The sequence below is a fragment of the Cynara cardunculus genome (assembly GCF_001531365.2).
Source record: "Cynara cardunculus var. scolymus isolate 2C chromosome LG 10, CcrdV1, whole genome shotgun sequence".
Classification (NCBI taxonomy): domain Eukaryota; kingdom Viridiplantae; phylum Streptophyta; class Magnoliopsida; order Asterales; family Asteraceae; genus Cynara; species Cynara cardunculus.
Genome location: NC_037537.1, coordinates 17173440 through 17200166, shown reverse-complemented (window position 1 = coordinate 17200166; position 26727 = coordinate 17173440). Strand labels below are relative to the sequence as shown.

Here is a 26727-nt window from a genome sequence, read left to right as displayed (position 1 = left end):
TTTAATTAGTATCTCACCTCTTTAATATACAAAATCTTTTTAATAAATAATCAGATCAACTGTATCAAAAGCTCGAACTCCTCTTCGAATTAAGCTCGAACTTGAACTTTAATCAAGCTCATCAGTCGAAATTTATGAAATTTTAAGGTCTTATCTTATAAATTATAAAACTTAGATGTGTTCTTTTAAATTTTAAAAACTAATTGGATGCACCTCAAATTTCATCATAAAAAAAACAAAGTTACAAACTTCATTCTCATCACTTCTTTATATAACAACTCTCCATCATTATTTTATTATCTCTCATCCAATGTGGGATAACTTCACCAACACTTTTATAATTTCTTTTGTCTTTTTTAATTATGATTTTAATAAAAAAATATTGATATAGTTTTTATAATTAAAAATGCACAATATTATTCAAATATTAAAAAATATAAGACACTTTTTATTACATTATATTATACATATTATATTATAAAACCGATTATATTTTTAAAACTAACTATATACAAAAAATCGAGTATCTCACGAGTTTTTCGAGTCGAGTATTGGGTAGTTCGACTCGACTCGTTAATATGTCGAGCCTAATTCGAGTTTGAGCCGAGCCTATTCGAGGTGTTGACCGAGTCGATCTCGAATAGCTCGCGAGTTGTCTCGTATCATTTAGTGTCAACCGGTGAACGAATTGCTCAGGAATTGATTGTTTCCGAGCAGACTCTGGGAAAGAAAAAAGGCTTTCGTCGTCTTTCCCCCTACGTGATTCAACTAATTCAATAGCCTTCGGCTAAACGTGAAATACTCTGCCTGGGGAGCTAGGAGAAAGAAAAGAATAGTGACTTCCTGAAGGACCGAGTGAAAAATGAAAAACGTCCAATATACATAATTTCAAGTGTGCTCAGAATGGACTTTTCGTGTATTTCGAACGGAAAATCTAACAACCAAAACTTTGACTTGAGCCTACTTTGCCATACTGCTTTTCTCGCTTGGACTTAGTCAAAGCCCTAATCCGCTCTCGCTCGCCGCTACTGAAGAAGAAGAGGGATCAAGCGGGACTGGGACGAGGGCCGGCCGGAATATGTTTGGCTGTTTGAAAGCAAGTTATTTATTAGAAATAGTAGTTTAGTGTAAATTTTGTTCATTTGTTTGTGATTTGTACACATACCCGAATAGAAAAGGGGTAGTATTGCAATAAAAACCAAAGTTGGAGTCCTTAACTGCAAAATTTTGTATTCTTGGACTCATGCTCGTTCATCACTGGTGGTGTTAAGCGTTGCATTAGCAAAGTCAATATGGTAAAGTAGCAAACCTTTCCAACGTCTCTCTCTCTCCTCTCTCCTCTCTCTCACATATGTATTCTTGAGGAAAGTTCTCTGTGGCTTTCTCAGTTTTTACTTCTTTCCAGTTAGTTTTCTGATTGAATGTCTCCTTAGCCACACACACAGATACTTTACACTTGGAACTAGCAAAGAAGAATCACTATAGTTGGTTCACAATGGAACTTTGATGCTTTCGGTTACTTGGTAACTTCATAATCTTCATCCTCGTCTGTTATTTGAATGATCGTTGTAGATTCATGATTCGAAGAATAAAGTTACTGTAAGGCTTTAGGATTTTCGAATTCGGACTTTTCTGATGAGAATTAGATTGAATTTTTGGGGGGTTTTAGGAATTTGAGATGTTGGATGAATTGGGTTTCTTATGATATTTGATTATCTTCGTTTCAAAATTACTTGGAGAATTTCAAGAATTTGGTCCACTGTTTGACTGTGGTTTGTGCCCTTTCTTAGTTTTATGGCAAAAGGGTGCTACTCTAGATACTGGAAGGTTGCTCTGTCTTTAATTTAAGACAATCAAGTTATCCTATCTATCTCTCATCATTTAACTAGAACGATTCTAATCAGAGGTAGAGTAATTTTTCCTTTGGGATATTCTATATGATGCTAATTATTTGTACAAGCAGGTAATTTAAACTGAGCTGAAGATCTTCTATAAGAAGAATCTGAAGGAACAATGGCTTACAATCGACGAGGGTCTGACAACCAGCTGCCTACTGGGCGGCTGCTCCGGACTCAAACAGCTGGTAATTTGGGTGGGGAGGCAATGATGGACAGTGAAGTGGTGCCTTCATCTCTTGTTGAGATTGCACCTATTCTTCGTGTTGCTAATGAAGTTGAACCAAGCAACCCAAGGGTCGCCTATCTCTGTAAGTTTCCATCTGTGTATGTATCTGACTAGCTGTTAGGTTTATTTCTGCTTTAGGAATTTAAGTTTTGACAATCTTGTGCTTTTGTTTTGTTTTAGTGTCTTGTTAATTTCAATATCTCTACATGTATCATAAAATACTCTCGATCCTACCCCAAGTGATAAATGATGAGAAGCTATTTTGATCATCATTCAATGCTATTATTTGGGAAAAATTCGTTATGCGTTTCTTTTTAGCTGTAGTGTAGTGGTAACAATCATTTAAGAAGTAGAGTACAATGATAAAAAGTACATCATAGTGAGTAATACATTTGGTATTTAGATCATATAATGTTGGAATCCAAATAATTTAAGTTGAGTTCTAATTTTCTTGAACTCATATTTGACAACATAAAGGAGAAGATTGTACAGGGACATGATTACATCACACAAGCATACCTTTAGGCATATCCAATTGCTTGTTCTTCTCTAGTTAGTAGGGCATCCAATTATTGTTTTTGATTCCTTAAATGTGCAATAGCACACTATGCTTGCTTACACACAATGGCATCAATAAACCTTATTGTATGCATGATACAGGTCGGTTCTATGCATTTGAGAAAGCTCACAAACTAGATCCAACATCAAGTGGTCGTGGTGTTCGTCAATTCAAGACTGCCCTTCTTCAACGCCTAGAAAGGGTATGTAACCTTTTCTGTTCCATCATTCATCAGCTATTATATTATTTTCCTTAATTCTTTCCCTTTTAATGAGCATTATGAACTATTTCTTTTTAACACGTTTATTTAAAACAAAGAAGGAAAGAAGTTTGATAGCAGGATGTTCAAAAACTCTTTCTACTTTATGACAACCAAGGAGTCCTGGATGGTTTTTCGAATTCTTGAACTTCCAAACCAAGCCAAAATTCGGGTGACTTACCCAAGTGGTAGCGTCATGTAGACCTCCTTTTGAAGGTCAGGTCGGACAACAAAATCATGCAGTTCAATTAACTCAAGTTTCAGTGGTTACTTATGTGGAATTCCTTATGCATGCTGGGGTTATAACTTTATCTATGTTGGTAGTCTTTTTAAGGTTTGTTGTAATCTTGTCTCATGGTCCATATGTATGTTAGGAAATTATAATCTAGAAGGATATTTCATAGCTTTGATCATGTAATCACTCTTTTTAAGAAAATTAAGCCCCCACCGTATGTTGTTGGGTTTAATGGCAGATTTCCCTAGGATAACAAAGCCTTCAAGAACTTTATACAACAATCTTAAAATTGGCACTAGAACAAGAGAAAAAACCATTATTGATTGTATTTAGAACACCATGCTGTCCCTATGAGCGTGAGCAAAGGATGCCAGCGAATCTGCTACTTTGTTCCCTTCTCGCAAGATGCGGGAAAGATTGCATCCTCCTTGCTCTTTGTCTAAGATTGGACTAAAGGTACCAAAGATCTTGTTCGTGGGTTGTTTTTGTCATTAAACAACAAACGATAACTGTCATTTGGTGTTACCATTAACGGCCATAGGTTAATGCTCAAAATGTGTCTTCATATCAAAAGATACCACTTCCTTTGAGTTTGAGCGTTACTTCGCTTTCCTCCACTCATCTTTAGGTGGGGAATTGGGGTAAAGATGAGTCCTTTTCTTCTCTATGCGAGTCATAAAAGGTGTCTGGTAGAGGGAACATAACATAACAAAAAAACTTTGTTCCACGTTTGGCACGATATTGGACCGGGACAACATGGAATCGAGTGAGACAAAAATGCAATTTTTTATCCATTGAAATGAATGGAACAAAAACAAAGCGGATTAGACTAAATTGCGATCTTACTATATTGTCCTCATCTCATATATATATATATATAATATTTATAAAACATAATACATATAATATATTTATATATGTAGGTATTTTAAAAACGTACACCGGTGGACCGGTTTGTTTCATGTTAGATGCAAACTTAGGAGCACATAACACATGGAATACATATGTAATTGATTAGAGGCAGTTTATGATAAAAATATGTATAAACTCAAGAAAACACGTAATAAATACATATCTCTGGTTTCAAGACCAGACCAAAACAAAAACAAATAATCAACTTCTATTTTGACTACTTAAAAATTGCATAAATCAACTTGCTTGGCTTCTAACTTCAGCTTCAACTCTTGCACAACCCGTATATGTGTGTGTGGTTTTTTTTTCCTTATATCCGTTGATGGGATTTTGCAAAGAAAATGAAGGACATGGAGGTCTCTTTTTGTATGAGAGGGATGAAGAGATGAACTATATATATATATATAGAGAGAGAGAGAGAGAGAGAGAGAGAGAGAGAGGAAATTTCAGTTGTAAACCTGTCTTCCATTGTGGATTGGGCGATAAAGGAGAGTGTGACACGTGTATTCATTTGTTCCCATTCATCATGAATAACGAAAGAGAAAATTTTACAACATTCAGGATGAGTGATACACTATTCATGATAAATATTTGTGAATGTTTTAGACATGTAGTGCACTCTCCTTTGCCCCGCGGTTCACAAAGGAACTTAAGTTTACAATTGAACTTGCTCCTATATACATGCATATATATATATATATATACATGCATGTATATATATATATATATATATATATATATATACAGACATACATATAGCCAACTAACTATTAACATATATATATATATATATATAATATTAAATTCAATGTAGATAACTATAATTTTAATCAAATTTGCAAATTGCAAGTATTCATTATTTTCTCATTAAATGTATATCTTTTAGTTCGTCTTTCCCATTATAAACGTAAATATATCGTTAGATTCGTCTAGTTTCTATCTATTAGTAATTATGTCGATATAAGCTTTCGATTTAGTTCACGGTATCCTAACATTGACCGATTAGCGAATCGATAATACCGTTTCCTAATTGTTGATACCGGTTACCATCGGTTTGCTATTTAGCATAATTGGTAGTTAATTTATACTTTATTAATGTTACAATGACCATGAAGGGTCTCTATAGATAACTATCTACAACTAATAAAGAAGAAACCTATTTGACTAAGGAAATGATTCTTAGAGTTAAACTAGGAAGATTTCCCATAGAATAGGAAACCCTAAACCGAAAGGATTCTCATAACCGAATCCTTATGATCTTTTCACATTTAAGTTGGATTGAACATATCTTTCAAACTCAACTTGCTCATACAATGATCAAAACCAGATTTGAATAGACCCTTCGTAAAGATGGTCAGTTGAGAGGTTGGCACAAATAGTAAACAAACAACACCGATTTCAATCTTTTCCTTGATGAAGTGTCGATCAATTTCCACACTTGTGGTCTATGTGAGATAGATAAGTCTACCAACAAGTATTTGGTATCAATAAGTATCAACATTGTCATTCTTACTATCTTCTAACTATACATTAGGATCAACTTGAGTATCAACTAGTTTGCACCCACTCATACCGGGGTCTTTAAGAAGGCCTAGTATGTATTTCCTTTAACTAACCACTATTCCATCTTTAGACCTGGATATCTCCAGTCCTAGGAAGCATTTGAGACTTCCAAGGTCCTTGATTTCAAACTCATAAGTTAAAATTTTCTTTTATAGAGCCATTTCCACTGAATTATCACCTATCAAGATAATGTCATCTACATAGACAATAAGGACTACTATCCTTCCCTCATTTGATCTTATAAAGAACATTGCATTGTTTGCTTGAGCTTGTGAATACCCGTGTCTCTTTACTTAACTATTGAATATTTCAAACCATGCTCCTGGGAATTGTCTCAACCCATAAAAGTGACCCTTTTAAGTTGCACACCTTAGAGCCAAACTTGTCTTCAAAACCTAGTGGGGCATCATAAACACTTTTTCTTTCGGATCACCAACTAGAAAATCATTTTTTACGTCTAATGATTGTAATTAACAATCTAAATTAACTGCAACACGAATTTATTGAGCTTAGTGACCGGAGGGAAAATGTCTATATAGTTGATACCATGAGTGAAATCTTTGGTGACCAAGCGTGCCTTATATCTTTCCAATGATCCAACTTGAATTTCACAAAACACCCCTTGCCCCTTACTATTGTCTTTTCATTTAGTAGATCCATTAACTCCCATGTCCGATTCTTTTCTAGAGCCTTCTCCCCTATAAATCCCATAGTGTGGCCGATTTCCCTTCTTTTGTTATCAGTTTCGCTACGACACCCACTGCCGTGTCTAATTGTCCACCCTTTCCAAGTGTGATTTTTATGTTATGTATGATGGCCATGCCTAAGGGCATATCGATCGAGGTCTGCGTTGCACCTCTAATACTCTTTGGAATTTCCACATGTGAGATTTGACGGACAAAGGCAAAGATACAAAAGAGACAAGTTTTCATACAATACGAAATTAAACATGTATATAAAGGACACCTAATACATTCCAAGGTTCCTTTTCTGAGTGCATAGGTATATCAAGCGCTTGACTTTTTAGGAAGTGAATTCGAACTTGAAATTGCAAAATTTTGCAATGGGGCTTGTTCTTGACTATGCTGCAAGTTATCAGGCAATCTTCCGAATCCTGATTCTCTTATTGAGAGAACTATGTCAAACGTTTCTTAGTATTGTTTTTGGTGCTAGTTGGAGACTTGGAGTGATATTAGGAAAGTCTATATAGCTTCACAAGGTCATGTATTAATTTTTTTGTCAGAAGGTTATTCTTTTAAAATAAACTCACTGGGGTTATTTAGCTAAATGACCTTCTGAGAGGATTTTTTTAAATCCATGACCTTCCGACCCATTTTGAGGCATTCTTGTGTTATGAATAGGCATTCTTACATCTGTTAGAGGGTTATGGATCTAAAAAGATAAAAAGACTTGTCAAAAAGTCATTTAACCATAGGACCATTTGTACTCTATATACGAAGATGGAACAACATTTTACTTCAATTCCTTTAATTAATCAAATCCAACTTTGTACTCTATGTAGGAAGACATAACTACATTAGCAGGAAGAACAAAGAGTGATGCTCGTGAAATGCAGAGCTTTTACCGGCATTACTATGGAAAGTACATTCAAGCTCTGCAAAATGCTGATAAGGCTGACCGGTAATCATTCTTCCTTCTGGGTTTTGCATCTTCTTTGCATATTACCTTTTCTGATTAATAAATTACTTCTAATATCAGTACCCGTCTTACAAAAGCTTATCAAACTGCTGCTGTTCTGTTTGAGGTCTTAAAGGCTGTCAATCTGACAGAATCTGTTGATGTGGCACAAGAGGTAAATGCTCGATATTATTCTTCCTTCAAGAAATTCATCCGATGTTTGCTTTTATTGGGGTTCTATCAAATGTGAACCAGAAAAATGTTAAGAACCATAAGAACCCGTTGTCCATGTGAAACATACAATGTTGTTTCATATATGAAACAGACAGAATTGTTTCACATGTGAAACAGACAGAATTGTTTCACATGTGAAACAGAACAAATCCATACCTTTAATATATTAAACACACACAGACTCACTGAACATATTACGGCTGTAAACGAACCGAACGTTCAACGAACCGTTCGGCTGGAAGTTCGTTTATTTAATAAATGAACGAACATGAACATTTTTTTGTTTAGTTAAACGAACGAACATGAACAAGAATCTCGTTCGTTCATTTATGTTCGTGAACGTTCGCTCATTTACTGTTCGTTTATATTCGTTCGTTTATATATTAAATTTAATATATAATCTTTTATTTATTTACTTTGAATTCAAATAATATTTATTTATGTTCGTTTAACCCGTTCGTTTATGTTTGTTTAGCCCGTTTGTTATGTTCGTTCATTTACGTTCGTTTAGCATGTTAACGAACGAACATAAACGAACACGAACACACCTGAATTCTAAAGAACGAACACAAACACAAAGATTTTCGTTCTTTTACTGTTCGTGTTCGTTTGTTTGTTCGGTTAAGTTAAATGAACGAACATGAACAAGCCTCCGTTCGTGTTCGTTCGGTTCGTTTACAGCCCTAACAATAATACCACCTTGAATCCTAGCCTAAAGTGAAAGTGCGTGTGAAACTCATTGAATGCTTGGGTTTGGTTTCATGGTTCTCAACATTTTTTTTGGGTTCACATTTGATTTTTCCTACTTATATTTGTATATGCAATTTTGGTGAATTATTACTACGTATGTGCATAGATTTTGAAAGCACACGATGAGGTTGCAGCGAAGACAGAAATGTATGCTCCTTATAATATACTTCCACTTGATCCCGACAGTAAAAATCAAGCGATCATGAGATATCCAGAGGTTTGTTGCAGAAATCTCACATGGAGGTTTCTCAATTTGTCAATAATACCCTTTGGCATGGTATGTTGATACTTCACTTGTTCAATATGTAGATACAAGCTTCCGTCACTGCTCTCCGTAATACCAGAGGTCTGCCATGGCCTAAAGAGCACACGAAGAAAGAAGATGAAGACATTTTGGATTGGCTACAGGCTATGTTTGGTTTTCAGGTCTGCTCTTGGTGATTCATAGTCATATATGATGATATTTTGTGATCAATTGGGATATGACATAGTATTTTGCAGAAAGATAACGTATCAAATCAAAGGGAACACTTGATCTTGTTATTGGCAAATGTTCATATTCGACTCCGAAAGCCTGGACAAGAACCTAAGGTATTATACTTCAGAGGATGGCATTAAATAGTTTTAATGTACAGAGGCTATGTTTGGCAAGCATAAGCTAACTTATTTTTTGAGCTTATTGAAAAAAATGTCCTGCTTGGTATGCCATAAGCTAGCTTTTTGGTAAGTGATAAGCTTCACGTTTTTTTTCTTCACACTTTTTAATTTCCAATTATGCCCCCCTATATTTTACATAAATGCCCCTTATATTTCTTTAATTAGGTCATTTACATTGTCATCTAGCTTATCATCTATTCTTTTTCAAAAGTGACTAGTTTATAAGCTTATAATTAGCTTTTCAGCTAACAACTAGCTTATCAGCCATCAGTTAGGTTATCTAGGTTATCAGGTAGTTTGCCAAACATAGCCTTACAAATTTGTTGTTGATGACATTCTTGTACATTATTCTTTTATAGTTGGATGATGGTGCGGTTGATGAAGTTATGAAAAAACTTTTCAAAAATTACCAGAAGTGGTGCGAATATTTGGGTCGCAAACATAGTCTTTGGTGAGTCTAGCTTCCTTGAAGTTTTATGTGGCGATTGACCTTCCGGATTTTTGGTTTCAGAATAATGTTATGACCTTTGACACATTTATGATCTTTCATGATGAGTAACATCAATAATTTGAATACTCATTTTGTAAGTTCTGTATAAACCAAAATGAGTGCAGTATATGCCATCTGGAGGTGGGGTTTGGGGAGGTGGAATGTACGCAAACCTGACCTTTACCCATGAGAATAAAGAGGTTGATTTCATGAAGACCTCCGACTTGTGAAAAGTGTGTGAAAAAAGAAAGTTTGCAGCAAAAAGAAAGTTCAGATCCCCATCCTAGCCTGCTATCCTAACATGCATCTCCAATAACTCCAGTCAAAGTCCATGTCTTCGGAAATGCCTAAAGCCGCCATATAACTTGTCTATATATGGAGTGAATAAATTGTAAAGGCATTATTTGGATACCGATGAATTTCCATCTTGACATTGCTTGGTGAAGTTTAATTGTTTTTTGATTCTTAGTTCGCCCCAAGCAACATCTAACAAGGGAATACTGTGTTATGGTCCTCCATTTACAGGTATCCAAATATTCAAAAAGAAGTGCAACAAAGGAAACTGTTATACATGGGTTTGTATCTTCTCATATGGGGTGAAGCTGCAAACTTGAGATTTATGCCGGAATGCCTTTGCTACATCTATCACCACGTATGCATTATGATTTTGTTATGTTCTGTCAACAACCCTTTCTATTTCTCTGATATTCTTTTGTGTTATTCTTTTACTTAAAGTAATCGTGAAGACCTTAAGCCTTGTGATTTATGACTAACATTTACCCAAGGGACAAGATTTGTGTTCACGATACTTGTAGGTAGTGGCGAATCGATTTTTTTCACCAGTGGCACAAATTCTTGTAATATAAAATAAAATAAAAATTAATTTATAGTTACCAAATACACAACAAGGGTGGTGCCTGATTGGTTTGAGCTTGGCTCCAAAGGTCAAAAGTACTAGGAGGTCCCAGGTTCAAATCCAAGGAGGAATAAAAATCCCCTTGTGGCCACGGAGGTTCAAATACGGTGACTCCGGACTATTTGCAAAGCAGGTGGTCGCCCTGGGATTAGTCGGCTCGCATAGCGGGTTGGATATCTAGGTTAATAAAAAAAATACACACTAAGATATCAGTTCCAATTTCAAAGATTTACTGCTAGGGTTTTTGTGTTCCACCATTGTCAAACATGCCCAGCGGTAGCACAAAATGAATCATAGTGGTAGCGCCGTTAAGGGTTGTAAATATTTTTACAATATGACAGATGAGTGGTGGCACGGGCTACCACTCCTTCCCTTGTGGATTGCCTCTGCCTGTAGGAAGAAAAATTATAAAGAAGCACTCCAGGTAAGTGTTTTTAGTTATTTCATTGAAGAGTCTATGACCAATTAAGTTTTCCAAAAATCTTCTATGTTTGATCTCTTTTCAAGGAACATGTTTACTTCTCTTTTTAAAGTCCATGTAACTCTTTGAAAAGTGGGATAGAATTTTTACTTGATGTTCCATTCCCATCTTTCATCCTCTTTCTTTTCTGTTTTTTTCCTTCCCGGTTTTACTAGATAGAAGATTGTTAGGTCATTATCAACACTGGCCGTTTATATCTCTAGTGTTTGTGAGAAAACATGTATAGATGCTTAAGAAATTTATTTAAGAATTTGAACAAATTTTCGTAAGCTAGAGTGTGACCAAGTACAACCTCGTTATTGAAAATTTCGTTCATAATGCTTTTTAATTGTTTTGTATCTTTTTTAACAAAATAAGGAACCAACTTATGCCAGGAATTGCTTTGTGGAATGCTCTTTAAAAAAATTGTTGGAGCTGTGAAAAGTATGGAAGATAGATGGAACTACACCCCCTCTCTCGTGGAGACATAGATTAGGGTAGCGGACTAGGGGTGGGGATCTGTAGCTAGTGTAGGTGGGAGGAAGGGAGCTGGAGAAGTAGTGGGTGGGGGGTTCAGTTAGTGAGCCGGTAGTTACGTAATCGGAGCCCTAAGTTAGACTAGGGGTGTCTAGTTTCTTTACCTTGGCTATGTTTTCTTGTACATGCTTATGCTTGTATGTTGTTGCTTACTCATAACCGTTTTTCAAATTTCATTGTATTTTGCTTCTCTTGTCTCAAGTTCTTTTTCAAAGTCTTCATCTTTTGTTTGATTTCTTCAAACTTTTTGGGTTACCTTTCTCTCTTTCACACATTTTCACTAGTCGGGAGTCTTCATGGAAACAACCACTCTACTCTTTAGGGTAGAGGTCTGGTTTGTACATCATACCCCATACGCTACCTACAGGTGGGATATATTGAACGCGTTTGATTTGGTTTGGTTTACACCCCTCTCTTATGAATAAAGAAAGAACCTTCAAAATATTTCGGTCAAACAGAAAAAAAAAAGATTTCTGCTGCTTGTATAGTCAATAAGTGATACATAATTTATGGGTACACCAATGTTCTTTCTTACACCTTTAGTAGACCACCATCTGCATAGATAGGCACTGTTGACATCAGCTTATGTACGGCTTCATTGCAAAGGGCTTACTTGAATGGCATTCTTCTTTTTTTATGCCTATTATTAAGTAGAAACCCCAGCTCCATTTGTCTAGCCCATATCTTTCATTACTTATGTTATACTGATGGGTTCATCTCTCTGTATCTTCACATCATGGAAACAGGACTCGCAAAATAAAAATGAGAAACACAATGAAACAAACCGAGCAAATGGATAGTTGGTCATTTGTGTACGGCCAAATTGCTTGAAAAGTCAAACTGATTCTTGTTTTGTCTAAGTACTCCCAAAACCTTCATTTTGGTACCTCTCTCAATCATTTAGACCAAAGTAAGTTACACAGAATAGGAATCGGACCAAAGTATGTTGCATTTTCATGAAATTCTTAGATGTGGGTATCTAAATGTGGGATGTCACATCTGAGGTATCAAATTGAAGGTTTTAGAAGTACATTACACAAAAATAGGAATCGAACCAAAGTATGTTGCTTTTCATGCAATTATCCCTTTCTATAACATGTTCTTAACTGTTTCATGCAATTTTCCCTTTATATTTAACCCTTTATGCTTCCTCGCTTCACAGATGGCATTTGAAGTTTACGGTATGCTGGCCGGGAGCGTCAGTTCCGCGACTGGTGAGAATATTAAGCCTGCCTATGGGGGTGAAAAGGAGGCATTCTTGAGGAAAGTCGTGACTCCTATCTACGATACAATTGCAAAGGTGTAGTAAATGTGGAGAGGTCTTGCAACTTTTTTTTGGAAGGGTGTCCGAGGCTATACCTGGATTAATCCCCGCAAATTGTGACCGCAAGAAATCAGCCCTGATGAACTCAGTGGCCACAACTGTTGTGTGCGCCCGGAATAGAACCCTGGGCAGATGGGATATTCCACCACATCCCCCAGGCCTCAACCACTACGCCACAACCCTTGTGGTTAGGTCTTGCAACTTTCATGTAGGTTACAGTTTGTGATTTAGTTATCCTTCCATACAGGAAGCTCATAAAAGCAAAGGAGGAAAGACAAAACATTCTCAATGGAGAAATTATGATGATCTAAATGAGTATTTCTGGTATCACACTCGTCTTCGTCTCAGATCACATTCCGTTTGATGTTAAATTCCAAAAAGCATGTTACTCAAGTGGAATAATAACATTGTAGGTCAGTCGACTGTTTCCGTATTGGATGGCCAATGCGTGCTGATGCTGATTTCTTTCATGTGCCTCAAGAAGTTAAAGATAATGATGTGAGTTTATTTCACTTGTGCCATTTCCTATTTTACAATTCTGCTTTTATAAAACTCATCTACTTTGTGATGTACCCGGATCGATAATAGCAGAATTAGTGGTAAGATTGATATCAACTACCCACAACCAAATGATTACAGGTGGTGTTTCCTGGATTTCGAGAAGCTCCCCTAAGGACTCACGTCCAAATTGACACAAAAACAGACGCCCTCACCTCCTCCTCCCACTTATTTAGACTCCCTTCAAAAGCTAACAGAAACTCCTGCCCAAACTAACCCTTCCCCCTTACTACCTCTGGAACCTTCTAGAATGAACACACCTCAGTTATACAGCTAGTATTAGGGGCATGACACTTTGATCTTTTTGGCAAACCTCAAGTTTGACTGCATGCAAATATGAAGTCATCAATTTGATTGGTTGCCCCCATAAACTGTTAAAGGATAAGTTACTAAAATATTTGAAAACATATGATATATTCCTAAACAGAAGAGTTAGAGGAACAAATGTGTTTGGCCAAGCTCATCCACATTTGTGAATCTACTCTACTAGTCCCTATTGCAGAAGTTGGTATTTTTCTTGAAAAGTAAGAAAGGGCGTTGTAATTGATTCGATTTCATTTTTCTTTATTGCCTATTTTGATGCTAGTTTTTGTTTTCAGGTGGAAAAACCTAGCAGAGGTCGTTGGGTAGGGAAGATAAATTTTGTGGAGATAGATTCATACTGGCATATATTTAGGAGTTTTGATAGGATGTGGAGCTTTTACATTTTGAGTTTACAGGTAATCTTGTTTCTTTGGTCGCATACTGCTTTCTTCAGCTTTTTTTATTGACTACGTTTCTGTCATTATCAAGGCAATGATCGTTATAGCATGGAATGGATCCGGTAAACTAAGTTCTATCTTTGATGGAGAAGTGTTCAAGAGAGTGTTGAGCATCTTCATAACAGCAGCAATTTTAAAACTTGCACAAGGTAAGAAACTAATGGCATGCTTGGATTTCCTTTTGTAGTATCTATAAGTGGCTTTTGTAAATAAAGTTGAAAATTTATACACAGATTTAGCAAATGGGTGAAAATAAATGATATTTTTCTCTTCAATAAGCAAGTGGATAATGGGAGTCACAAGAAGTTGTTAGGACCCTACCAAAATATTAAACGTGTGGGGTATTGGTCCTCGCATGGACCGTCTAGACATTTTTTTTGTCTTGCTTACTTGAACTCGTTTTAGAACTTAAATGTATTTCTAGGATGTAAGACAAGATTTCTGACACAAAGTGTGTTTCATGCTGCTTGGTTCAAATGAAAGTATGTATTTATGTTAACGCATTCAATTAGTTCCAACTGTGACATCCCGTGATAAACCAAACCAAACAAGCCCGGTATATCCCACCTGGAGGTGGGTTTTTTTTTTTTTGGGGGGGGGGGGAGGTAAGATGTACATAGACCTGACCCCTACGTTCAAAGAGTTGTATGGTTGTTTATGTGAGGACTTTCTCTTTTGAAAAGTGCGCGATAGAGTAAGTAGCACTGATATTTGAATTTTAACCTTCTACCTGAAAGTGCAAAATCAAAGCACTTAAAGTTATTACCTGGCACAAATGCAAGTTTTTGGAGCATAAAAGTTCGTGCATTGACATATACATGGAAGTATAAATACCTGAATTGATGGGCAAATTTCATGAAAAATGCAACTTACTTTGTTCCTATTTTGTGTAAAGTACATCCAAAACCTTCATTTTTGATTTAGATCAAAGTACATTATGGAAAATAGGAATCGGACCAAAATATGTTGCATTTTCATTCAATTTTCAGATGTAAACTAGGTACCTAATTGTTTGAGATGTCACAACCGAGGTACCAAAATGAAGGTTTTGAGAGTACGATACACAAAATAAGAATCAGACTGGAGTACGTTGCATTTTCATGCAATTTATCTATAATTAATTTGTCTTTTACATAAATCTGGAACTTACAAAACAAATGCATATCATGTACCAAACTCCAGTGGCATCTGGGTATTGACTTATTAGTTCTTACCCAAATTTGGGGCCGTTTTTCTAACTGATTAGGTATCTTTCATCACCTACGTCTGTTTTATCACCATGAAAAACTACTACAGCGTGATGCCCCACAAAAGGGGGTTATCTAGCTAAATACCTCCTGACAAGAGCCTTTTAAATCCATGACCGATTGAAGTGGCATTCTTCTGTTGAGCAGTGGCATTCTCAAACCTGTAAAAAGGTCATTTAAAAAAAGGATTCCACAAAAAGGTCAATTGAACTTATATATCATTAAGTTGAAACACTAGTCCTCTTATATCCTCTCCATTTCCAGCTGTGGTTGACTTGGTGATGATGTGGAAAGCAAGGTTCAGCATGTCATTTCATGTCAAGCTCCGATATGTTTTGAAGACTTTTGCGGCAGCAGCTTGGGTTATAGTTTTACCAACAACATATTCTTATGGTTTGGACAATCCTTCTGGACTTGGAGAGACCATGAAGAACTGGTTTGGCAATGGACCAAGTTCCCCCTCTCTCTTCATTTTGGCAATTGTTGTTTACTTGTCTCCCAACATGCTTACTGCATTATTATTTCTCCTACCATTTATCCGTCGGAGGCTAGAGAAATCTGATTACAGAATTGTGAGGCTCATCATGTGGTGGTCGCAGGTACAGTAAACCTTTTTTCGACTTTTGTTGCCGTGGATTACATCTTTCTTTCCTTGCGTTTCTTGAACAGAGGCATCACAAGCCTTCAGTTTTACTTCTTATCTTTACTATATTATAAGCATTTGCCCCATGTTTTTAGGATCTCGTATGGTTGAAGTTTACAACTTATTACTGGATAAATGCAATTTGAACTCCATAAAACTAAATGAAACATATAAATACTTTCAAGTACAGTTTAAATGTTGAGTCCTACTAAACCGGAAGATTACCTCATGAACTGAAATTAATTGATTATTTATTTTTAAATCTAAATATTTAAATTTGAATTAAACAATTAAACCTATAAACAAGAATTTTATAATCATTACTTTTAACACCCATATCATATATATTGTTTTTAGGTGTTCTTAACAGGTCTTGAAGTTAGCATGTCATGTTCAACCATCTTGTAATTTCTATTTCTTACAAACATAAATTTCAGTCTTTTTTCAATGAGAGTTGCATTAACTTTTCATTCTCGGTTTATGATAAATTTTTACATCCGCTGCATTGCACGGTTACACAACTAGTAATATACATAATCACGTATTGGAAATTATTACGGTTATTGAAGTGCCATTCAGAATTTATTCTTGATAGTTCCTGAAAATTTGCAGCTTCCACTCTACGTCGGAAGGGGAATGCATGAAGATACTCTTTCCCTTATCAAGTAGGACTTCCATATAAAAACACATGTGCATACTGGTTTAATTAGTTGTTCTCTGCATTATGTCTAACCTTAAATGTTCTTTTCTAGGTACACATTTTTCTGGATTGTCCTCATAGTGGCAAAGCTAGCTTTCAGTTACTACTTAGAGGTGTTTCTCCTGTTTCTTCATCTTTTTTCTTGTAACATTTATCTGCACTTCTTGTAGTCTCGTAAGAATTAGTTAATTTGATGACTTAAACACTATACTAATTTTTTTCAACACAATGACACTGTCACTATCGTCCTAGTATGATCCTCTCCTAGGAATGACCAGGGATCAGCCGGCATTAACCTCTCTTACCGCCTTAAAGTATTTTTTCCATCTATGCCTAAAAAGTTAAAAAAAATAACCCAACAATCTATTAATCTAAAAGGTAAATGTTCAGGAGTATGAAAAGTGCCTAACTAAGCCAACAACTAGCTTTTCAGCTAACAACTAGCTTATAAGTCAACAACTAGCTAATCTGCTAGTTTGTGAAACATAGACAAAGTGTGAAGGCAGTTATGAAACTGTTATCTCTAATAATTCTTGGAACATGGATTTCCTAATTACTTACATATTGCAGATAAAGCCTCTAGTGGGTCCAACGAAAGCAATTATGCGAGTTCATGTAAGACGTTATCAATGGCATGAGTTCTTTCCCCAAGGTAATCAAGTCTGGTATCCCTATGTATTTGTTCATATAATTACACACAAAAGTGAAGTTGCTTTATATATTGTTATTTCCTATTTTCAGCAAGAAACAATCTTGGTGTTGTCATTGCGCTCTGGGCTCCTATTATTCTTGTATGTTATTTATATCTCATTTTCTTCCATCCCACAAACTTCACTCCCTTGTCTCTAAAACTTGGTTTGTGAATATAAACTTCTTGTTTATCTTCCATAGGTCTATTTTATGGATACCCAAATATGGTATGCCATCTTTTCCACAATATTTGGTGGTTTCTATGGTGCATTTCGGCGTCTTGGAGAGGTTAGTCCTTAGATATTTACTTGTTTCCTTTGTATAGTCTTGGTCCCTATATATATTAATGGATTCTAGTTCTCTGTTCCTAGAGTGTACCTCCTTAGAAAAAACCAGGGACGATTAGACATTTCTTGTTTCTGTTTTGGTGCATTTCCTTATATTTCTGAACATTCTGGTCGTCGAGAGGCTTAAGATCGTGAAGCTGGAAGACGTAAAGCAAATTCAAGAGGCTTACAAGGGAAGAAAAACTCGTTTAAAAAAGTGTCATATGAAAGATTGGCTCCAGGATGAACATATAAACTACATGGGTTGAAGTTGGTAAATTTTGATTATGTTACAAGTTGTGATGCATGTAAAAGCTGTATCATGATATTAGTGGTGTGAGCTTCAATGATACGCCCTAGAGGTTCAGGAGAGTTTATCAGAGGCGTCGATAGGTTGCATGGAAGGATAAGGCCAACTGGGTTTAGTTAATTATTTTATTTAGGATAAATCTATTTGAGTATTTGGCAAGTTACGTATTTAAGTCTTTTTAGGATTGTTTTTGTTAGCAAGACACTATAAGTATGGTGCTCCATTGATTGTTTTTCTTTATGAAATTAATGAAATAAGACCTCATCGGTTTTTAGGAGATCACCTGTTCTCGAATTCTGGCCAAGTTCATATTATTTGGTATCAGAGCCGTTCGGTTCTGGTAGCAAGATGGTGAGCAATACCGATCGGATCACCAATTTGGAAGCAGACATGGCAAAAATGCAAGAGGAAACAGAGGCTAATCATTCTGAGAATGCGATGAAATTCCAAGAAGTGTTGAAGGCTATTAGCGACCTAACTCTGGTAGTCGGATAGAATGAATCGAAGAAAGATAAAGGTATGGGATCAAAAATTGGATTTTAGTCATTCTCTGATGATGAAGCTTCTGATGGAAAGAAAAGCAACCGATTTGAGGGCAAGGGTCCTGACCCTTTGGGCGATTTCAGAAAAATTAAGGCTCCTATTTTCGACGGGGATGGCCCGTATGGGTGGATCTACCGGGTTGAAAGATTCTTTGAAATTCAAGGCGTCAAGGAACATGACCATCTAAGGGCGGCCGCAATATGCATGAATGGGGTGGCTTTGGCTTGGTACCGCTGGTGTGAAGGGCGCGATCCTTTCCACTCATGGGAAGATTTGAAACAATGGTTGTTAGAGCGCTTTCAACCGTCTCAAGAGGGAGGGGCCTATGAGCAATTACTGGCAATTCATCAAGATGGGGCTGCACGTGAATATGTTAGTAAATTTGAAAGATGGCGGGGAAACTTGGAGATCTACCTTGGAAGGTACTGGAGGCAGCAGTCATCAATGGACTCAAACCAGAACTCCGGTCGGCAATCAGTCTTGCAACCTGATACACTAGCACAAACCATGAAAATTGCAGTGAGGATGGATGATAATAAGTTTAGCATGGGAGGATCCAAGGTGGGGAAAAGTACGACTAGGGTTCCAAGTAACCGCCCTACCTATACCACCTACTCCGCAGCCACAAGCGACAAGAAGGGTGGCACCGACACCGGCACGACAGGACCTACGAGACAATTCAAAAGGTTAACTGATGCGGAATTCACCGTTAAAAGGGCAAAGGGGTTATGTTTTCATTGTGATGAAAAGTTTGCACCAGGTGCCCAGCAAGACTCTCCAAGTGCTCCTGGTGGATGATGAGGAAAGCGACCAGGAAGATGACCTGAATCAGATCACGAACACCTCGACATTGTGGAGGTATCCTTGAATTTGGTCAGTAGGCTTACCCCACCCCAGACTATGAAGGTAACGGACGACGTTGGGGGAGTTCAGGTATTGGTACTAATCGACTGTGGGCGACGCATAATTTCGTGTCCAGACAAGTGGTCGGCAAACTCGGGATGAAAGTATCGGACACCGGTGCGGTGAAAGTTCGATCAGGAAACGATATGATGGAGCGGAGTCAAGGGACTTGTAGAGGGGTTGTTTTCACACTATCGGGGCTCCAAATTGTAGAAGATTTTTACCCTCTGAAGTTGGGAGGATCAAACATTATTTTGGGCATCAAGTGGCTACAGACTTTAGGAGATATGACGGTTAACGGAGGAATTAAGGATGCAATTTCGGGAAATCAACCGACAGGTCACCATTATGGGCCGACCCAAGCCAATGACTAAAATACTGCAGTGGGAAGACAAGATTCGTGGTTCATTTGAGCTTAGCCGAAATGACCCGGGGCCCACCACCACCACCGACACCACCTTCAGTTCAAACCATCATGGATAGCTTTGATGATATTTTTGAAATGCCGCCAGGGCTGCCCCCGTCTCGCAGCCACGAGCATGCGATAGTGCTTCAAGAAGGTTCTTCACCGATCAGCGTGAGGCCGTACCGTTACCCGCATGCCCAAAAAAACGAAATAGAGAAACTTGTGCACGAGATGTTACAAGCAGGAGTGATACAGGCCAGTACTAGTCCCTTCTCTGGTCCAATATTACTCGTAAAGAAAAAGAACAGTAGTTGGCGTTTCTGTATGGATTATCGTGCGTTGAACAAAGAAACCGTGCTGGATAAATTCCCAATTCCAGTGATTGATGAACTGTTGGACGAGTTATACGGGGCAGGCATTTTCACCAAATTGGATCTTAAATCGGGCTACCGTCAGATCCGAATGAAACCGGAGGACGTGCCAAAAACCGCATTTCGAACTCACGAGGGGCACTACGAGTTTCTCGTCATGCTTTTCGGTCTAACGAATGCACCGGCAACGTTCCAGTCATTAATGAATAAAGTATTCCAGCCTTTCTTACGACGCTCTGTGCTTGTTTTTTTATGATATTCTAGTTTATAGCTGATCCGAAATAGAGCATGGTCAATATTTGCAAGAGGTTTTTGAAGTGTTGCGAGCATGCAAGTTGTATGTAAATAAGAAAAAGTGTTCGTTTGCACAGAGACGTATTGAATATTTGGGTCATATAGTTTCAGAAGCTGGTGTTACTGCAGATCCGGCTAAAATCCCAGCTATGGTAGAGTGGGCCATTCCTACGACCTTGCGGGAACTTCGCGGGTTTTTAGGGCTCACGGGTTATTATCGAAAATTCGTAAGACTCCGGAAAAATTGCTTGGCCTTTGACGGAACAATTGAAGAAAGATAGTTTTAAGTGGACTGAAGGAGTCACAATAGCTTTTCGACAGCTACAAGACGCGATGACAAGAGTACTTGTTCTGGCTCTTCCTGATTTTAACAGAGAGTTTGAGGTAGAGACCGATGCATCAGTGTATGGGTTAGGAGCGGTTTTAATGCAAGCAAATCGACCCAGTGCCTTCTTTAGTCATGTTCTAGGTAGCCGGGTTAGTCTTAAGTCCGTATATGAACGAGAATTAATGGCGATAGTAATGGCAATCCAAAAATGGCGCCCGCATTTGTTGGGGTGAAAATTTGTGGTGCGCACCGATCAGCGAAGTTTGAAATACCTGTTGGAACAACGAACTATCACTGAGGATCATCAAAGATGGTTGTCGAAATTGTTGGGGTATGATTTTGAAATTCATTATCGACTAGGCAAGGAAATAGCGTCACCAATGCTTTGTCACGAAAGAGCACCAACCCAACACTCAAGTCACATCTTCTCGGTTTAATTGGGCCGAGTTATGGGCTGCTCTAGAGGTGGATCCAGAAATCCAAGCTCTTAAAAGACGAATCTTGGAAGGTCGAGAAATACCGTATGGTTATGAGGTACAACAAAACCTAGTGCTTTTTAATAAGCGTTTGGTGTTACCGCGGGGGTCTGCGTGGATTCCGCGATTATTTAAAGAATTTCACGAAAGTACAGTGGGTGGTCACTCGGGTTCTCAGAAAACATACCAGCGGATGGCAAGGGAGATGTATTGGATTGGCATGAAGAGCGAGGTTGCAACGATGTGGCGGAATGCGACATTTGTCAAAGACAGAAGTATTCGACTATGGCTCCAGGAGGCCTTTCGCAACTGCTTGAGTTACCCACCTTAGTCTGGTCGGAGGTGACCATGGATTTTATTGACGGGTTACCTAGATTTGAGGGATTTACTGTAATTTTCGTGATAGTCGATCGTCTTAGCAAATATGCTCACTTCGTTCTCTTAAAACATCCTTATACCGCAGCCACTGTAGCCTCAATTTTCTTAAAGAGAAGTGGTGTGTTTGCACATGTAGCGGAATCAATAGTCTCCGATCGGGATAAGGTCTTTTTGAGCAACTTTTGGAAAGAGCTGTTTCGCATGCATGGTACTACCCCGAAGCGCAGTACAACTTATCACATTCAAACGCAAACGGAGGTGGTGAACCGTTGTCTGGAAACGTATCTGCGCTGTTTCGTGCCTGATTCACCAACTAAGAGATTAAGTGGCTATCCTGGGCAGAGTATTGGTACAATACTTCATTTCATACCTCCACTAATACTACCCCATTTCGGTACGGCCGTGATCCACCCCATTTGTTGTATTATGGAAGCTTGAGAACACCGGTTAGCGATGTTGACTGATATTTGGAGGAACGGGATCGAATCCTCTAGGAATTACGGGGACACTTGCTCAAGGTACAACAATTAATGAAAAGTAAGGCTGATCGGCATCGGAGCGGTGTCTAATTTACCATTGGTGATCAAGTGTATCTTAAATTGAAGCCGTACCGGCAGCATTCGGTTGCACATCGTCGTAATGAAAAGTTGGCCCCTAGATTTTTTGGCCCATTTACCGTTTTGGAGCGGATTGGAAAGGTTGCATATCGCCTACAGTTACCATAGACATCCAAAATTTATCTTGTCTTTCACGTATCACCGTTGCGGCAAGCTATAGGCAACCGACTAGCTACCCCCACACTACCAGCTACTTTAACAAAGGAAATGGAGGTCTTGTTGCAACCCGAACTTGTGGAGGGTGTTCGTGAGGGGCCTACGGGTCAAGAAGTCCTAATCCGGTGGAAGAGTCTACCCGAGTATGAGGCTACGTGGGAACCGTCAGAGGCAATGAACCGTCAGTTTCCTGATTTCCACCTTGAGGACAAGGTGCGTGTTTGGGAGGGGAGTAATGATACGCCCCAGAGGTTCGGGAGAGTTTATCAAAGACGTCGATAGGTTGGATGGAAGGATAAGGCCAGCTGGGTTTATTTAACTATTTAAATTAAGATAAGTCTTTATTTGAGTATTTGGCAAGTTACGTATTTGAGTCTTTTTAGGATTGTTTTTGTTAGCAGGACACTATAAAAATATGGTGTCCCATTGATTGTTTTTCTTTATGAAATTAATGAAATAAAACCTCATCGGTTTTTAGGAGATCACCTGTTTTTGAATTCAGGCCAAGTTCATATTACAACTGCATGTGTGTCTACTTTCATTTCTCTGTTATAGAACTCCTATTGAAGGACACATGCTTCTTTTTTTGTGTCTCAAATATTTTTCTTTTCAGATACGAACTCTGGAAATGTTGAGAAGCCGGTTTGAGCAACTGCCACTTGCTTTTAACAAATGCTTAATTCCAGCAGAAAAGGGTGAAAGGGCCAAAAAAGGACTTAAGGCTACTCTATCACGCAGATTCACGAAGGTTTATTATCTTATTTTGTTATTAGTAACACAAAGCACAATCTTTTGGCTTGTTTTTGGATGGCTAACATTTATTTGGGTAACTATTTCAGGTCACATCTAACAAAGAGGAGACGGCAAAGTTTGCTCAGATGTGGAATCAAATAATTAAAAGCTTCAGGCTTGAGGATTTAATAAATAATAGGTGCTGTGAAGTTGATTTGATACATATATCTCTTCGAATAATTTTCTTTTGTTTGTACTGATCTCTACATGCATTTTATTATGGTTATCAGGGAAATGAACCTATTACTCATGCCAGACTGCGCAGATCTTGATTTGGATCTCATTCAGTGGCCTCCATTTTTACTTGCTAGCAAGGTTTATTATATCCTGAATGATGTTCTTTCAAGAATCTTTTAAGGGCATATATATCAACGAATTTTTTAATGCTATTTTTGCAGATTCCTATAGCGTTGGATATGGCAAAAGATAGTAATGGAAGGGACTCTGAACTGCAAAAGAGGATGAATTTTGACAGTTATATGCGCTATGCGGTTCGGGAGTGCTATGCGTCATGCAAAAATATTCTGAATTTTCTGGTTTTGGGGGATCGTGAGAAGGCGTACGTAAATCACCACCTGAGTTATTCCCTCCGTCCCAAAATAAGTGTCCATAATAGAAATGACACAGTTTTAGACATGCATAATTATTACAATTTTTAGTTAACCAAATGACAACTTTACCTATCTAATGAACTCTTAAATATTTATGCATTAATTAAGGGTAGATTTAGAAATTAGTTATCTAATTTTGAAACCAGACACTTATTTGGGAGAAACATAAATAGGAATGTGCACACTTATTTTGGATGGAGGGAATATTTTATAGATGACGTATATATGACTAACTTGTCCTTCAATGTGGTTTGATTGTTTTCAGTGTTCTAAACGAGATATTCGCCACAGTTGATGATCACATAGAGAAGGGAAATCTGTTAAGCGAGCTTGATATGAGGCACCTGCCTAGCCTCACTGAGCAATTTCTTCAGCTTATTAAGTTTTTGGTAAATATACTCGTTGCTTGTCCATCCCATGATAATTGCAAAATCTGACCAAGCAGATTGTTTTATATCCATGTTTGTCTATTTGCAGTCTTGTGTGTTCTGCAATGATGACAAAATAATGAAATCTTGTGTGCTAGGAACAGCAATCTCACCCAAAATAATAGTCATAGGAAACAAAAAGAACCTTTTGGCCTATATTCAGGGTGATGTTGGAGTTTTTATTATATTTGGCGAAATTTGTAGTATATTTGTAGAAGACTGCCCTTCTGTAAGAAGAAACCAGACAACAGGTGGATATAGACAGGAAAACTATCATCTTTGATGGGCCTGGTGTAACTACGAACTTTTTTCTTAGAAAGCATGGGACATTCCAAATGGAACAATTTCTATTAATTTATTGTGCAATCTTAACGAGGCCAATGTTGATTTCTAACTCATGATCTTTCCTTTCCACAGATAAAAAATGACAAAGGTGACAAGGATGGCGTTGAAATTGTGTTACTTAACATGCTGGAGGTGATGACGAGAGACATAATAGTAAACGAATCAATTTCTAGGTAATGTGAAGTAGCATCAGTGATCTCCAATATCAAGTAACATTATTTATTGGAAATCTTTTTTGCTTCCCACATAGTTTGACGGAATCAAGCCATGGTGGTGCTTATGGAAATGCTGAAGGTCCACAGGATAAACTCTATCAGAAGTTCTTTGGAAAACTTAATTTTCCTGTTACAAAGGAAACAGGACCTTGGAAGGAGAAAGTGAGTTTTTGTTTTTTGACTTCCAACATTTACCTTATCATTCTTTTATTATTAGTAAAGAACAAGACTTTCATTCTGATGCCAAACCAGATCTTTCATCAAAGTTGGTCCACGACCATAATTTTGAGCTAAAATTGTAGCATGAGAAAGTGGAAGTACATAATTTACTCGATTCTTTTCTTTTTATTTCATATTGTTTCAAAAGTAGTCACTACGGTAATCAATGAAATTGGGTTATGATAAAGTGGGGCCTATTTGTCTGTTAACTTGGGTTTTTTTCTTCTAAATATCTTCATATGTAAACCATGCTTGCCATTGCCTCCAGATAAGAAGGCTTCATCTCTTGCTCACTGAAAAGGAATCTGCTATGGATGTGCCATCAAACATAGAAGCCAGAAGGCGTATCTCTTTCTTCTCAAATTCATTGTTTATGGATATGCCTGTCGCACCCAAAGTCCGAAACATGATATCTTTCTCGTAAGTTTGCTGCTCATGTGTCAATTTTGTGCATTTTTTGGGAGTTTTGACTTGAATAACTGACAGGTTCAACTTTCAAGGACTGTGGGCCATCCATTTAGTGGTGGATTGTTGCATAAAATCTAAACCTAGGACAATTCTTGTAGTGCCATCTATTTACTACTAAATTATATTTGATAAATGTGATCAGCAAATCAATGTCAGCTGAAATGCTTACAATACAGCCCCTGGTCTATTTGTGTGAAAATAAGGTCTCTTGGCCATCAAGCACTTCCATTCTGTGGGTCCCATATATTGTGAGGATAATTAAGATGTGGTTGTGGGAACCCATCTACTTGGTGTGAACAGAAATGTAGATGGGACCCACAAGATGAAGAATGGAGGAAAATGATACTTATGAAAGGAACCCAAGTATATTCCTTGAATTAGTTAGAAGGTCAAAAACAATATTCATAGACTATAGCATTTAAAGGTTTATCCTCGTAATAAATAGTGTTTTAAGTAAAAGCTTCTGCACTTAATCCCCTTCTAGGTCCTAGTGGCTCTCGATAATAAGAAGAACAAATAGATGCAAAGAAGATGTAAATGAAGGCTAGGGTTTTACAATAGGGTTCTACATACAAACCATTGTATACTATAGGTTAAAGTATCTAAACCCTATCAATATCGTAAAGACTAAAATATCCTTATTTGATTCAAAATTCATGATGCGACAACAAGAAGCAACCGTATGGCGTATGTGACTTAGTAAAGAAGTCTGCAAGCTGCAAAGAAGAAGGAACAAGAGGCAAGGTAATGGCGCCAAGCTTTAGCCAGTGACATAAAATGACAATCTATCTCAATATGCTTGCTGTGTTCATGGAAAACTATACTGCTAGCAATATGGATGGTGTTTTGATTTTCATAATACATAGGACGGGGTAATAGTGAGAGACACCGAATTCTGCAACTAACCATTGTAACCAAATGATCTGTTTAGTAGTAGATGGCATAGCACAATACTCAGCTTCAGTGTAAGATGAGAAACCGCAGATTGTTGTTATTTTCTTAAATAAAGCAGGACACAAATATTTTAAGTATCCAAAACTAAGATCACTGATCTAAAGTGCCATAAGATTGTTTCATATGGTAGAGGTGTGGGTGTAATCCATACGAGTGAGGTCCCGGTTTGAGCCTGGGCACTGCTCCTCTACCAATCGGATGCATTCGCTGATTTACCTCCTCCATGATGATCGTGTACCTCTTTTACCTCCGCTTTCCTTAGCACTTTCAATCATCTTCCCCAAATGAAGGTCCTGAAAAGTACAAGCAGTAGATGTAAAAGTTAATTGA

At 37.6% G+C, this 26727-nt stretch overlaps 1 protein-coding gene across 6 annotated transcripts in view; it reads left to right on the top strand.

The window, feature by feature from the left end:
• Positions 1–1289: 1289 nt before the first annotated feature.
• The window catches only part of LOC112519252 (callose synthase 2-like), a 34838-nt gene continuing 9400 nt past the window's right edge, over positions 1290–26727 (top strand). For 2 of the 6 annotated variants that reach the window (XR_003069905.1, XM_025127273.1), the window contains exons 1-29: positions 1290–1523; positions 1964–2206; positions 2785–2885; positions 7175–7293; positions 7372–7465; positions 8381–8491; positions 8584–8700; positions 8776–8865; positions 9291–9382; positions 9947–10073; positions 12497–12634; positions 12906–12982; positions 13072–13156; positions 13816–13935; positions 14009–14126; positions 15489–15823; positions 16480–16532; positions 16620–16680; positions 17138–17219; positions 17309–17358; positions 17459–17545; positions 22979–23113; positions 23205–23296; positions 23388–23472; positions 23556–23716; positions 24034–24157; positions 24614–24714; positions 24792–24918; positions 25244–25395. Coding sequence is in view for 5 of the 6 variants with exons in the window: in XM_025127273.1 (XP_024983041.1) it covers positions 2014–2206; positions 2785–2885; positions 7175–7293; positions 7372–7465; positions 8381–8491; positions 8584–8700; positions 8776–8865; positions 9291–9382; positions 9947–10073; positions 12497–12634; positions 12906–12982; positions 13072–13156; positions 13816–13935; positions 14009–14126; positions 15489–15823; positions 16480–16532; positions 16620–16680; positions 17138–17219; positions 17309–17358; positions 17459–17545; positions 22979–23113; positions 23205–23296; positions 23388–23472; positions 23556–23716; positions 24034–24157; positions 24614–24714; positions 24792–24918; positions 25244–25395 (3227 nt within the window). In the remaining variant the exon portion in view is untranslated. Of the gene's footprint in view, positions 2207–2784; positions 2886–7174; positions 7294–7371; positions 7466–8380; positions 8492–8583; positions 8701–8775; positions 8866–9290; positions 9383–9946; positions 10074–11432; positions 12147–12496; positions 12635–12905; positions 12983–13071; positions 13157–13815; positions 13936–14008; positions 14127–15488; positions 15824–16479; positions 16533–16619; positions 16681–17137; positions 17220–17308; positions 17359–17458; positions 17546–22978; positions 23114–23204; positions 23297–23387; positions 23473–23555; positions 23717–24033; positions 24158–24613; positions 24715–24791; positions 24919–25243; positions 25396–26727 lie in introns of those variants that run through there. The other 4 variants (XM_025127274.1, XM_025127275.1, XM_025127276.1 and 1 more) reach the window with 4 other exon arrangements.